Consider the following 15,456-nt stretch of genomic DNA (forward strand, 5'->3'; position numbering starts at 1 on the left):
TTTCCTTCTCCATACTCTTCTCTTCCCATCACTCTGGTATAAGTTGATCTTTGTCTCATCTGTCCATAGGATGTTGTTCCAGAACTGTAATGGCTTCTTTAGATGTTGTTTGGCAAACTCTAATCTGGTCTTCCTGTTTTTGAGGCTCACCAATGGTTTACATCTTGTGGTGAACCCTCTATATTCACTCTTGTGAAGTCTTCTCTTGATTGTTGACTTTGACACATATACACCTACCTCCTGGAGAGTGTTCTTGATTTGGCCAACTGTGGTGAAGGGGTTTTTCTTCACCAGGGAAATAATTCTTCTGTCATCCACCACAGTTGTTTTCCGTGGTCTTCCGGGTCTTTTGGTGTTGCTGAGCTCTCCGGTGCATTCTTTCTTTTTAAGAATGTTCCAAACAGTTGATTTGGCCACACCTAATGTTTTTGCTATCTCTCTGATGGGTTTGTTTTGATTTTTCAGCCTAATGATGACTTGCTTCACTGATAGTGACAGCTCTTTGGATCTCATATTGAGAGTCGACAGCAACTGATTCCAAATGCAAATGTCACACCTAGAATCAACTCCAGACCTTTTACCTGCTTAATTGATAATGAAATAACAAGGGAATAGCCCACACCTGTCCATGAAATAGCTTTTGAGTTGATAGTCCCATTACTTTTGGCCCCTTAAAAAGTGGGAGGCACATATAGAAACCATTGTAATTCCTACACCGTTCACCTGATTTGGATGTAATTACCCTCAAATTAAATCTAAAAGTCTGCAGTTAATGCACATCTTGTTTGTTTAATTTCAAAGCCATTGTGGTGGCAAATAGAGGCCAAAATATGAAAATTCTGCCAATGTCCCAATGTTTATGCACCTGTGGGTGCCAGGTAATCATAACTCCAGCAACAGAACCAATAGCTTACCCACCAGGATAAACTAAAGGAACCAGCACACCACCATGTATATATCAATCAAGCATATTGAATTTTTAATAGAAAAAACATAAAAAAATTTTTTTAAAAAAGCCATCATCAAAAAAGTTATAGGTACTCATCCACAACTGGAGACTTCAGATAGTGTAACAAGAGATGCGAACCGGCCATCCCGACGGGCCGTTTTGGCACATATAGCCTTTTTCAAGGGTCAGCCTGACCCTTTATTTTTTTTAATATGTTTTGTCTATTAAAAATTCAATATGCTTGATTGATATATACATGGTGGTGTGCTGGTTCCTTTAGTTTATCTTGGTGGGTAAGCTTTTGGTTCTGTTGCTATATATATATTGTCGAAGCTGAATTATTGAGTGAGACAAGTTCAGTTTAAAATTTAATCGCAGCGACGCCATCTTGCGAATGGCCGCAAGACTCCATTTTGGAAATGAGATCGCAAGACACCATTTTTGTGGTCAGCATCAATTCAAGTTATAACTCAGGAGCTAAGAACAGATGGCAATGTTTTTGTTAACCTACCAAGGGCAATGGGAAAAACCAGCTTTCTGAGTAAAAGTAAATAAGAAGAGACAATGGGTATTCTTACATACAAATTGGGAATCCCTGGATGCAGATAAAGTATAGTTGTGGCAATTGTAATATAATATCTACACAATTGGATTTGCCTGAATCCTAGACAGGATGGCCCCAAATCCCACAGTTTGAGGTGATAATACATTTGCATTTCACACAAGAGTCTGTGAGAACAAAAGAGGTTTTGTTTTCCTTTGAACACACAACAGGTGGGGGCCTGCTGACAGAGGGCATGTAGAACTACAACCCTCAGCCATCCACACTGCTGGATGTTCACTTCGTGTATGAGAGATTATGCACTTAAATCTCACCCATTAATAACTAGCGTCCTTATACCAAACTCCGAATACCCACACACTACATATTCGCACATAAGGTTCCATAAGCATCAAAATGTATGATTCAAGAAGGTTCAGTTAGTTTAAATGCTAAGAAATAAAGATATTTGTTAACTAAGGAATTATACAAGATAAACATGTCATTCTTGGAGTTGTTCTGATGCATACTCTTTCCACAGTTTCCCGGTGCTATCGGTGAGGAGATGGCATTATGCATTCTCGAGTTATGGACCGCAGAACCTACAAGCAACCAAAATGTATATTTTAGATTCAACTGTTAGGATGATAAAGGAGGCGTTACCAGAAAGACTCCGGCTGTTAGAGGCAGGGAAAGTCTATTTGAAACAAACCTGTTAAATGTGTCGTTACATATGCTTCTCCTCTGGGAACCAATGAGATCAGCAGGAAGTTCTCCCTTTGTCCTGTTTCAGTCTGGGGGGGAATAAATACATGTGTCCGAACACTGGTTTGCCAGTTCATGCTGAATTTTGGGTGAACTGAGGATATCTAGTCAGAAGTCTATCTCTGGGTCCAGAGGCGCAGCGTATGTATAACCGTACTTGGGTCTGTATTATTTCCTTTTACGCCTAACTTGTGTATGTATAGATTGCGTGTAACTGACTGTACTTTTACCTGAATAATACTTGTGCGTTGGAAACACAGATTCCACTCCTGTCTTTATTTGCGGTTAAACTGCGTACGCAATTAGCGTTCTGTTTAGAGGTTTTAGGCAGGGTTTTGTCTTAGAGGTTCTAGGCAGGTGAATCTTAGAGGTTTATAGGAAGGAATGTATTAAAAGGTTTATTTACAAATTCAACAATATATATATATATATATATATTTTGTTGGAACTAGATTATTGGCTGAGACAAGATCAGTTTAAAATTGAATCGCAGCGACACCATCTTGCGACTGGCCGCAAGATGCCATTTTGCGAGATGGCCGCCTAAGCGCCATTTTAGATAAACTCACACTTTAGTACATGTGGCGATAATACTATTAGCAAGTTACGGTGATTCACCAGAAGCCTATTTCATGACTTTACGTATTATAAAGGATATATTTCAGAAATTACTTTACAGTATGCCAAAATTGATTGCATTAGCTGAATAAAGCAAATGACTACGTGACAACTTGCTTGTGTAGATAAGCTTCCTGGACAGTGTCTGCCCTCACTACAGGTGGTCTGGCTAGAATACACACCTACATTAGCAAGCTTCCTGCAATGACATGATTTCAAAGACTAGAGTGTCATCTTAGGTCTGTCTCTTGTAGCTGGGCTATTTGCATTTCACACAAGAGACTGGGAGAATAAAGAGTTTTTCTTTTGAAGCCTGGGACAGGTGGGGGGGGACTGCTGGCAGAGTGGGCATGTGGAACTATCTGGCTCAGCATGTCACACTGTTAAGAGGTTCACTTAAGTGAGAGTTAAGTGCACCCTTCCTCATACGCACATTAATACGTCTTTATATCAAACCCCGAACACTCACACATTACATATTCACACATAAGGTTTAATAAGCTTTAAAGTGTATGATTTAAGTTGGTTCAGTTAGTTTAAATGCTGAGAAATAAAGATATTTGATAACTAAGGTATTATACATGCTAAACAAGTCGTGTTTGGTTTTGTACTGATGCGTACTCTTTTTACAGTATTCCGGTGTAATCAGTGGGGAGATCGCATCATGCATTCTCGAGTTATGGATCGCAGAGACTTCAAACAACAAAATTTATATTTTATGAACAACTGTTAGGATGACTGTTAGGTGGCAGGTGGGCAGAGACCCCTAGTTGTTGGAGGCTGGGTTGAGTCTATTTGAAGCAGCCTGTTAAACGCTCTAACAGATGGTTCCCCCATGGGAACCAATGGCATAAGCAAGAAACTTCTCTATTGTCCTGTCTATTCTGGGGGGGGTATAAACATATGTGCTCAAACACTGGTCTTTAGTCTTCTTGCTGAATGCTGATAGACGGAGGTTTTCTTTCTGAATGCCGGGATCTGGTCCAGAGCGCATGCGTATGTATTCTGTACTTGGGGTCTGTATAATTCCTTTGCGCTAAATTGTACACAGATCATAGCGTGTAACTGACTGTACTTTTACTTGAATAATACTTTGTGCTTCGGAACCACATGTTCTGAGTCTGGAGTCTCTATTTATTGTATGACTGCGTACGCAAATTAGCGTCATCCTTAGAGGTTTATAGGAAGGATTTTAGAAGGTACAGGCAGGGGTATATAGAGGTTCATTTTAATATCACCAATATATATTCCTTATAGTGCACTGCAGACCATCTAGGAGCACCAGTGCAAAACCAAAGTGATTTGTGCTGCCCATCCAGTGAGCTTTGTAAATAAGGTTCACTGACCTGGACCTGAGCCACAGTCATACATACTAAGTCAGCAGATACCAGAACTAATTCCGCACCCAAGTATTTCTTCTTCGGGTTTACTAAAAGCAGCATTTTCTGAGAGTCTTCATCACAGTACAGGGGCACACAAAGGACACAGTTCCCATCTACCTTTATCTGCAAAAGGAGACAGCGTCTTAGTGAATACATTTGAAATGTCTGGAGACTGATGTATTCTGCACATTCACCTAATTGACTCAATGTATGGGGATTTATTTCTTTGAAACTTTTAAATATTAACATTTTCATTCAATGGGGGGATATTCTATAAAAATCTTTAGGATTGTCCGCTTTTATACTCCTTCTTATGCTTAAGAGAATGCCACAATAAAATGTCACTTTTATATAATAGAAATTATGCACATTTTTAAAAAGTATTTTTATTTCCAACTATGTCATGTTCCAAATCAACAAAGGATAAATTGCTATTTCTTAAGACCTACTGTATAAGAACAAGAAAGCATGCTACCTCCAAAAGAAAAACATTTTCATAGAGTACGATGTATTAGACTGTGAGATACAGGCATCGGCACAATTCCGAGAAGTCTTCCCATGATTTTTTAAAGTGGCAACGGTTTAAAAGGCAAAACCAGGTTGGTTTTGCCTCTTAAATTATTGCTGCATTTAAAATAATGTGCAGACTCACCAGGATCTCGCCAAAGTCTGCATCTTGTAGGTTATTACATTTCCTCCTATATTCTTACCATCAAAAACATTGAGAACATTATCAGATTCCTCCATATTTATATAATATTTCCTTTTTAGAATATTTTCTACTATGGGGCCAATACAGAGTTGCACGCAGGTCAATCTCAAATGCGGCAGCACTGTGGGGGGAGATGTATAAAACTCTTTTGATACATCTCCCCCCCAATTCTAGGAGAGAGATAAAATTAAGAGAGAACGTACCAACCAATCAGCTTCTAAAGCTGGGTACACACTATATTATCTATCCTCTGATCATCTGATATATATTATTATCCTTTATTTATATGGTGCCACAAGTGTTCCGCAGCGCCTCACAAAGTACATAAATAAGTGAATACAATACAATGCAGGACAAGGACAAGGTTTAGAGCCATAGCCAAAAGTTTTGAGAATGACACAAGTATTGGTTTTCCCAAAGTTTGCTGCTTCAGTGTTTTTATAGCTTTTTTTTTCAGATGTTACTATGGTTTACAGTAAAGCATCCTGAGAAAATTCATGTATGGGGTTGCTTCTCAGTCAAGGGAGTGGGCTCACTCACAATTTTGCCTAAGAACACAGCCATGAATAAAGAGTGGTACCAAAACATCCTCCAAGAGCAACTTCTCCCAACCATCCAAGAACAGTTTGGTGAGGAACAATGCCTTTTCCAGCATGATGGAGCACCTTGCCATAAGGCAAAAGTGATAACTAAGTGGCTCGGGGAACAAAACATCAAAATTTTGGGTCCATGGCCAGGAAACTCCCCAGACCTTAATCCCATTGAGAACTTGTGGTCAATCCTCAAGAGGCGGGTGGACAAACAAAAACCCACAAATTTTGACAAACTCCAAGCATTGATTAGGCAAGAAAGAGCTGCCATCAGTCAGTATGTGGCCCAAAAGTTGATTATCAGCATGCCCGGGCGAATTGCAGAGGTCTTTAAAAAGAAGGGTCAACACTGCAAAAAATTACTCTTTGCATACACTTAATGTAATTGTCAATAAAAGCCTTTGACACATATGAAATGCTTGTTACTTCAGTATACCATAGTAACATCTGACAAAAAGGTCTAAAAACACTGAAGCAGCAAACTTTGTGAAAACCAATACTTGTGTCATTCTCAAAACGTTTGGCCATGGCTATATATACAATGCAGCATTAACGATCATAACACTCAAATAAGCAACAGGGCGTAAGTGATAGGTGCCTTAGTGGGTAGTGAGGAGTAGATAACAGTATGAGTAAGTATTTGAAGCACAAGAGGGTAGAGGGCCCTGCTCATGAGAGCTTACATTCTAATGGGGAGGGGCAGACAAATAGGCGTGACACAGATGGGGTAGACAGGGAGAAAGGAGCATGTAGCAGCGGGTTAGGATAAGAGCTGGAAGGGTTTGATGAAGTAGTGGGTCTTGAGAGCCCGTTTGAAGATTTGTAGAGAGGTGTTGAGCGAAGAGGATGGACCAGAATGTGAAGGGAGAGGAGTTCAAATGGGAGAGGGATGGGTGAGGGCTTTGTACGTGAGTGTAAGAACCTTGAATTTGGTTCTAAAGGGGAAGGGGAGCCAGTGGAGGGCTTGTAGGAGAGGGAAGGCAGATGTAGAACGTCTGGAGAGGAAGATGAGCCAAGCAGCAGCATTAAGGACAGATTGGAGTGGAGAGAGTTGGGAGTCAGGGAGGCCAGATAAGAGGAAGTTACAGTAGTCTAATCTGGAGATGAGTGAGTGGATGAAGGTTTTAGTAGCATCCTGGGTGAGAAAGGGTCTGATCTTGGAAATATTTTGGAGATGAAAATGGCAAGACTGTGAGAGGCGCTGAATGTGTGGTTTGAAGAAGTTCAGGATAACTCCATGATATAACTCCATGTAGTTATAAGACCGACATCCGAATCCCGGCAAGGGACTTAAGATGGCGTCAAAATACCAATTCCTATCTGAATCCTGACGCCGGAAAGCCGAAGGATGCCAGCCCGAACGAGGTAAGTCCGGGTTGCCTTTATCATTAGCCACGGGGGCGGGGAAGGTTAGGTTCAGGAAGCGTAGGGAGGTTAGGGTTTGGGGTAGAGGTTAGGATTAGGCACCCCTAGGGGGCAGGGTTAGTTTTAGGCATCCCTGGGGGGGAGGTTAGGGTTAGGCACCCCTCGGGAGGGTTAGGTTCAGGGTGCAGCAAGGGGGGGGTTAGGGTTAGGCACCCAGGGAGGAGGTTAGGGTTAGGCACCACTAAGGGAGGGTTAGGTTTAGGGTGCGGTAAGGGAGTTTATGGTTAGGCACCCCCGGGGAGAGGTTACGGTTAGGCACTAGGGGGGAGGTTAAGATTAGGCACCACTAAGGGAGGGCTAGGGGGGGAGAGGGGTAGGGATAGGATACTTACCTGCCCTGTCAGGATCTTCTCCCTTCGGGCTGCTGGCGTCGGTATATGAACTGGCGGCTATTAAGCCGCCGGGACTTCATAGCCATTCCCACCATGACAGCATACTTTGGGGCTACAGGAGATAGTTGTTCCGTCAACTAATAAAGAAATTGTGGGAAGTAAAGTTATTCGGGAGGGTGGGAAAATGATCAGCTCAGTCTTAGACATATTAAGTTTAAGAAAGTGCTATAATACACATCATATAGTGCAGTGTTGGCTAACCTTGACACTCCAGCTGTTATGGAACTACATAACCCAGCATGCACTGCTACAGTTTTGCTATTAGGGCATGCTAAAACTGTGGCAGGGCATGCTGGGATATATAGTTCCACAACAGCTGGAGTGTCAAGGTTAGCCAACACTGATATAGTGTGTATGCTCACATCATCGTTCCCAGCTGTTGTTCATTTAATTGTCTGATCTGCTGTGCTGCACATCAGATGGGATGATTCCACGACCGGTGCATCGTTGTTACATGCAGCAGGTAACGATACATTGCGCCGTTGTACGGTGGACCGTGTATGAAACTTGCAAGTGGACAAGTTGCCCACAGCAACCAATCATACTAGCATTCCCGCTAGGCTGTTTCAGCGAGGCGCCGCGCTCTGCCCTATTTCTGAAGGGCAGAAAGCACCCTGCCCTCCAGCCTGCGGGTTCTGTCCTCCACCCGCGGGCCGTAGTGTTCTGCGGGTGGGAAAAATGGCAGAGCATCGGTCACTGCAGGTGAATGGAAGCCGGGCGCATGCGTTTGGGGACTGCCTGGCATGTTCGTAAGGGTCAGGCACGCCCTCAAGAGTGACGAAAAGGGGAAGCATCATAAAGATACACCGTCTTTTCATTGGCCGCGCGCCTCAGGCGTGCGCAGAAGTGCCCTAACTCTAGGTCCAGCACCCTGCCTGCACCTGACCTAGAGTGAACACTGCATACTATAAAAATGTATATATATATTTATATATGCTACTATATTTACTTGTAGCTAACATTTATCTAGCACAGACTACAAAATGATGGAGCCAATTGGTTGCTATGGGCAACGTCTCCATTTTATCTCTCTCAAAGGTCTGATACATTTCCCCCTCATCACCTGTAGTTGCTCAGAGTTGCATTTTCTCAGCTACGGGCCACGCACAGTGTATCATAACTATTTTGACTATCCGTATTCTTAGTGCTTAGAGTGTGAACCTGCATTTTATTTTTCCTGCATGGTACTACAAGTCTCAGCATAGTAGCACCTCTTATTATGTTTGAAATTACAGTGTGCAGTCCATGCCACCCAACCTTTCCTCTATATGTGTGTATCTATTGTACACTTTAAAGGTAGAGACTCCTCCTGCTTGGTATTAGCACCCCATCCATCTGCCCTTAGGTGTTTTTAATCAGCATAGGTTCCTGTATTGCTGTCTACATATTAGAATGGGCACTATTATAGATAAGTCCTAGATACATTGATATAATGCGTTAGTATTAGAGATGTTTGGGATCCATCTGATGGGGTTCACCGTAACATGATGGATGGGCACACATTTTGGCCAAACATGAACTAAGAACCTCACTTGTACTCTATGTTAATTATAGTTTATCATAATTATTTTGTGTTCTCGGTGCTTAAAGTGTGCACCTGCATTTTCTTTTTCCTACAGTGTGGAAAATCAACCCCTATGTATTTACCTCTGTTGTCATTAAATGCGTTACCCTAATAAAAGCAAGAGATCTAGGTTTTTGTATAGAATAAATCGCCTTGTCCCCACATCCCTATGAAGTCAAATGGGGTAAACTAAAGATCACCTTTCTTCCACACTACAGTTTCTTGCTGCATTAATAAGCTACTTGGTGTTATGCACTGACCTGCAACAGGCATTCTACAAATAACTTATTGGAAGTTGTGCATAAACTTAGGTGCAGCAAGTTTATCATTTAACAGAATTGGTACAGTAAATATGTATCATACAGTACTGGTGTTGAAACAATTGGGTAAAGTCATCTGAAGATGTAACAGGTGTCGAGCTATTTTCTTAATCTTCTGAGCACTGTAGCTTTAAAGGAGCATGTTACTTCGCATTATTTCAAATAAATACAAAGTATGTAGTACATGCCTATTATGCCTTGTGAATCATATTACCTGATTGGTGTGAGCGAGGAAATGGTCAGTCACTTGCAAATAAAAAAAATACCCTGCTGAACTGCAAATGATTTACCTCAGCTCAGACCACAGATGCCACAGTAACGCACATTAGACAGCCTGTATGGCTTCCCCTGGTGTGGGAGGGGGGGGAAGAGGCTGGTCAGCACAGAGCTGGAATCACTATGGAAGGCCCAAAACCTTCCAGGCCACACTGCAATGCACACTTAACTCCCCAGGCCTGTGGGAACCGTGTAATTAATAAGATTGTGACCCCTGTTCATAGGAAAATTCTCCATTAGAATAAACATCCCCCCTGCTTACTACAAAATTATGAAAGCCAGAACAAACAGCACTCTCCTTCTGCTCCATCCAATGACACCATAAAAATGATGTTATACCACCCTCCCCCCTTCCAATGACTGAAAAATCGCACGAATAGTTGCATGGTTAGTGGTAGCATAATTATTTGAGTGTCCCATCACCCACAGAGCTGGCTGCTATGCTGCTTATAATAGGCTGACAGTGAATGGTAGTACCAGGATATATGGGCTTTTGATCATTTCATGGTGGTCATTCACAGTGAGCAGCAAGATTTTGGGGGGGTTTTTTAGATTTTTTTTGCTTCCCCCTGACCCGATTTGGACTACTATCCAGAAAGAAATCAGCAGATTAAGGGGCATATGTATCAAAGCTTGATGTGAGATCAAATTGTGAAATATATATATCACCAACCAATCAGCTCCAAACTATCATTTCTTAAACACAGCCTGCAAAATTTAAGTTAGAAGCTGATTGGTTGGTGATATATGAGGGTTGTCCAAAAAGTAATGCCTAAATGCTCACAACTCAAATTTTATTATAGATACAGATTTGAAAATTTGCAGTAAAATACTTTGAAGTCTTAGTAACAGAATGACTCTACTCAAAAAATTCACCATCTGCCCTCAAACATTTTCTCCACCTATCAACCCAAGCTGTGAATCCACTTTGGAAAAATTCCAGTGGTTCGTGTTTGACCCAGGAACGTATGGCGTTTTTAACAACCTCTATGTCTTCAAAATGTTGACCCTGGAGACAGTATTTGAGAGGGCCAAACAGTCAGAAGGGGCCAAATCAGGACTGTATGGTGGATGTGGCATTATTGCCCACCCCATTTTGGCAATGGCCACAGATGTTGCCATTGAAGTGTGAGGTCTGGCATTGTCGTGGTGTAAGATGACATTTTGACAGTCGAATTGTTGACCTTTTTTGCGGATGGCTTCTTTAGTCCAATAATGTATGGATCACTTTTGATTGATTGGTTTTGTTTCAAATAATCGATGAGAATAACGCCTCGGCAATCCCAGAAGAATGTGGCCATGACTTTGTTAACGGATCCCTGTGATTTCAACTTTTTTGGCCTAGGTGAAATTAGCTACTTCCATTGCTTTGATTGGGCCTTTGTTTCTGGGTCTTAAAGGAATACCCAGGTCTCATCTACTGTAATGAAATTTTCCAAAAACGTCTCAGGGTTGGCTTCAAAGTTGGTCAAAAGGTCATTGCACAATTCCACCCTCTGGGCCTTATGATGCTTGGTTAACTGCTTTGGAACCCATTTAGCACACACTTTACGATATCCCAAATCAGTGATTAGTGCTTCTACAGTACCATGGCTACATTCAAGTTCATCACTGATATTTCTGATGGTCACACAATGGTCTTTCTGAATCATGGCATCGACTTTGTGTTGGTTCTCTGCTGTCACTGCAGTTGATGGTCTGCCACCACGAGGTATGTCGCACACGAACGATTCTCCCGATTGAAAATGCTTCATCCACCTGCTACATTGCTATAGTCAAACGTACGCTCACCATACACTTTTTTCAGTCTTCTGTGGATTTCTGTAGCACTGCAGCCTTCTTTTTCCAGAAATTCAATGACGGCTCTTTGTTTCATCTTGGATTCCATGGTATTTCTTGGACTACCTAAACAAAACTACATATATAGCTAGCAGACATATTCAACTACAAACTGACAAAGTTTCAAATAAATGTTGCATATTATTTCATAGTTATGAGCATTTAGGCATTACTTTTTGAACAACCCTCGTATATCTCAGAATTTTATCTCACATCAAGCTTTGACACATATGCCCCTAAAAGTTAATTTGCATTTAGCAACATATAATTTTTTTTACTGATTTGTATTAAATGTTGTTTTGACGTGATGATATATATTAACAAGGATTTAGCTGCAATCTTTTGTTATTATTATGTTGTATTGATTAGGCTCCACAAGGTGTGCGCAGGTCAGTCAAGCTACTGAAAATAAAACTTTTCAATGGTTTGGCGTTTCACATTACTGCTGACGAAATCATACCGTAAGGCCGAATCTGACGGATGCTACATTTGTATGAAAACTTGCCCGGAATGACAACTCTGAACCTGTATTATCAGTTGCAGTCAGCAGAGGGCGCCCAAATGAAATATTGATTTTGAAACCTCTGCTTCTAGATTGAAGCATGCAGAACAGCTAGTGCTTCATAAGAATTCCTGCTCAGTTTAGGAAGAGTCTCTCAGCAGAATAAAGTTAAAGCATCGGAAATATGCAAGAGATGTGGGGAGACTCGGAAACGGGTTAAAAAAAAACCTACAACGGTTCAAATGGGGATTCTTCACTAATAGATGACTGAGAGCTGGACACTTTGGGTGGGCCTTTCTACACATTCACTTTAAGTTGAACAACTGGAAATTAGATAGAGAGATCAGTAACAGAGCAAGAATAAAATGCAGCCATGAGAATTCAGTCTGAAAGCCATTAGTTACTCTGTCCTAATGGAAATCCATTAAAGCAATTTGCAGGTATTATATCAGCACACCAGCTCAGTACAAGTCAAATTACAAAGCTTTATTAGATACATAGCGTTAAGCGCTTCTTACATGTAACCTATATTGCAGAAACTTGCCTTCTCTCCATCTGGACAGGAGAAGAATTCGTTGGAGGGCCCGCTCTGCTGGGTAATATGCGAATAGTGCTGGGCCGATGACTCCACCAAACCTTGTAAATCTGATGACTTAAACTGCCAAACCGGGCAGCAGCGATCTACAAAATTACATTTGGTGTTACATACAGTACACGATTCAATATCATTAACTCCTGAGGAAGTGTAATCAATGATTTTCTTAGATTAAAAAAAATAAATATATATATATATATATATATATATATATATATATATACACACATACATACACACACATATATATATATATATATATATATATATATATAAAGTATCCTGCAAAAAGGTAGAAATATTCTCAGAGCAAATTATAGAGTTGTATTGAAATGTATTATTTATTATTTTATTTATTGAAATATTCATAGTCCAGGCCTGGCCAACCTGTGGCTCTCCAGCTGTTTTGGAACTACAAGTCCCAGCATACCATCCCACCAGTCAGCTGGTAATGCATGCTGGGACTTGTAGTTGCACCACTGCTGGAGAGCCACAGGTTGGCCAGGCCTGAATTTTAGACAAAAAAAAAAAAAAATCCATATATTGAAAATATGTTGATATGTTGTCACTCAGTTGTAAAACAATGGAATAGTCCCTCTTTTTATTCAATAAAAAAACATTATGTTGAGGTGTGACTATGATGAGCCGCACAAAGCAAGGTGACCGTTTTGTAGTCGGAATCAATATTGTAGAAAACGCAGCCTATTGATTCAACAACTAGTCACTGACTTTTCGTGTTGCTGCGGTCCAGTCATTTAATAGTTCTCATTTTGAACTTTTTGCTTCAACACGCAAAATGGCTGTTTGTGTAATTTTTTTTCATCTTAGTATACAACACTGTATAGAACCATTCCCAGGAGAAAAAAAAACTACAAACAGTCACATCAATCACAGGAACATAAAAGCAACAAGCAGTATGTGTGTATGTTTGTCCCTTGTCATGTGATGCTGACTTTTTCTGCGTGTCTTGTGCTTTGTTCTGTTTTTAATCACATCCATATATATTATTCTGCTCATCTGTACTAACCTACCCAATTCTTCTTTTTATGATCATGGGATTATTATATATATAATAGATATATATATTTATTCATAATTAAAATCAAAGGACATATATCACATAAATATAACCAAGTGTAGGGAGAGTTAAAATTAAAATTAGGATGACAGCATTGGTGTATGGAGCCTAACAGTAACAGTACATGGGGTACCATATAATCACATAGAGGGTAAATTTAGAAGCACTGCCTGGTGCGTGAGGGGGATTCCAGACATTGCTGAGTCCATCTTAAACAGGCGAGAACTGGTAAACAACCTCCTCCTCCTCCATCTAACAGAGCGTTCCCTTGGAAATTGGAGTGTCCCATTTGGATATCAGCTTCCTTCCATTTGTTTCAGCGGAATTCAGCTCCGTCGTGAGGAATGTGTTCACATTGAGAAATGGGGGGAAAAGCAGTAAACCTGGTGTTAGATTAAAGCACCGACATATCCTAGAACACATGGGAAGCAGAGATCATTTCCTATTGCAGTCAGATATTTTATCCACACTGTCACAAATGAAAGCAAGGCCTACATTGCATTGTGATGGTGTGACAGAGGTTAACACAAACCAAATATCACTGCTCACGCTCTGCTATCCGCACAACACAGAGCAGCAAGAAAAGCCGCTTGTGGATGACTCTTAAAGGAGAAGTCCACCATTTGTGCGCTTCATATATTTTACATCTATAGGCCCTAAGGGTCATTTTTCATATGTAAATCCCTTACATTGATGTCTTACACATAGATGTATTCGGCAGTATATGATAAAATCATGTATTCTCTGTTTATGACCCACACCGCATTATTGCTCAGTGTTATGCGTTGCTGGTATTATATACTATACTGACAAACTTTACAATTAGAAGCTAACTGGTTGCTTTGGGGAATTCTCCACTTTATCTCTCTACAGGGCTTGATAAGTCTCCCCCAAAACATCCAGTAAATGGCAGCGCTGTGGGTAAAAATCCCTTGTTGAGAGAGGTCAAAGGAAAATGGGCAGAGTGTTTCAAGCTGAAAGGAAGGCGACAGTAACACTACGTTAAAGTGTCAGCGGCTATAGCACGGTAACGTAGTGTTTAGCATGCAGATACTCCCATAGACGCAGAGAGAACATAGGCATGCTGCATATCATCAGCAGAAACCGCTTGTGCTATCGCATCGCATCGTTGTGCGAATAAGACGCATTTGAAGGTAAAAAGACGCATGAAAAGAGGCTCGGAGCTACTGAGTCACGTCACGGCATGTCGCAACTAGATGGGCTGTTTAACGCGCCAGAAGGCTAGATGTATGTGGACCCATCTGTAAGTAACCCCTGGGGGTGCCTAAACCTAACCCACCTTCCCGCAACCTAAACCTAACCCTCCCGAGGGGGTGCCTCCCCCCAGTGGTGCCTGACCCTAACCTCCCCTTCCCCTAGCCTAACCCTAGTCCCCTCGGAAGTCCCTAAACCTAACCCCTCCCCACCCGTGCGGCGAAGTGTTAAGACACCCGGACTTACCTTGTGTGGTCCAGCATCTGTCTTCGACATCGGGATTAAGATAGACTGACGCCTATCTTCCCCCGCATTTAGTCCGCCGGTCTATTAACTACATCCCCAAGCAAACACAGGGAGAACACACAAGCGCCACACCAATGGGCCGTGGCTGAGAATTGAACTCAGGACCCCAGTGCTGTGAGACAGTAATGCTAAACACTGTGCCACCATGCTGCCCCAAAGCACCAGGTCATAAAGCACACATCATCTCAAGCTGGATCCACAAACAAGACAATTAGTTGTGTAATCCAATGGCTGCCACAGTCACACAATACTAAATCAATAGAGCACCTCTTCAGCCAAGACTCAGTACTGCTTGTAGTGGAGTTCAAGATGTTTAGTGCACTATATGGCCATATTCTGTCAGCTAGCCATATAGGGAACTGTGTATGTTGTTTTGGAAGCTATCAA

The 15,456-nt window shown here is 41.4% G+C and overlaps 1 protein-coding gene across 4 annotated transcripts in view; it reads right to left on the reverse strand.

The window, feature by feature from the left end:
* Positions 1-15,456, reverse strand: part of LOC148481905 (protein FAM169B-like) — a 57,126-nt gene that overhangs the window by 26,158 nt on the left and 15,512 nt on the right. For 2 of the 4 annotated variants that reach the window (XR_015871817.1, XM_088452862.1), the window contains exons 3-4: positions 12,420-12,556; positions 4,279-4,378 (exon numbers count right to left, since the gene is read on the reverse strand). Coding sequence is in view for 3 of the 4 variants with exons in the window: in XM_088452862.1 (XP_088308988.1) it covers positions 4,279-4,378; positions 12,420-12,556 (237 nt within the window). In the remaining variant the exon portion in view is untranslated. The other 2 variants (XM_088452864.1, XM_088452863.1) reach the window with 2 other exon arrangements.

Source organism: Taudactylus pleione, unplaced genomic scaffold (assembly GCF_031769625.1).
Source record: "Taudactylus pleione unplaced genomic scaffold, aTauple2 ptg000556l, whole genome shotgun sequence".
In the NCBI taxonomy this organism is placed as follows: Eukaryota; Metazoa; Chordata; class Amphibia; order Anura; family Myobatrachidae; genus Taudactylus; species Taudactylus pleione.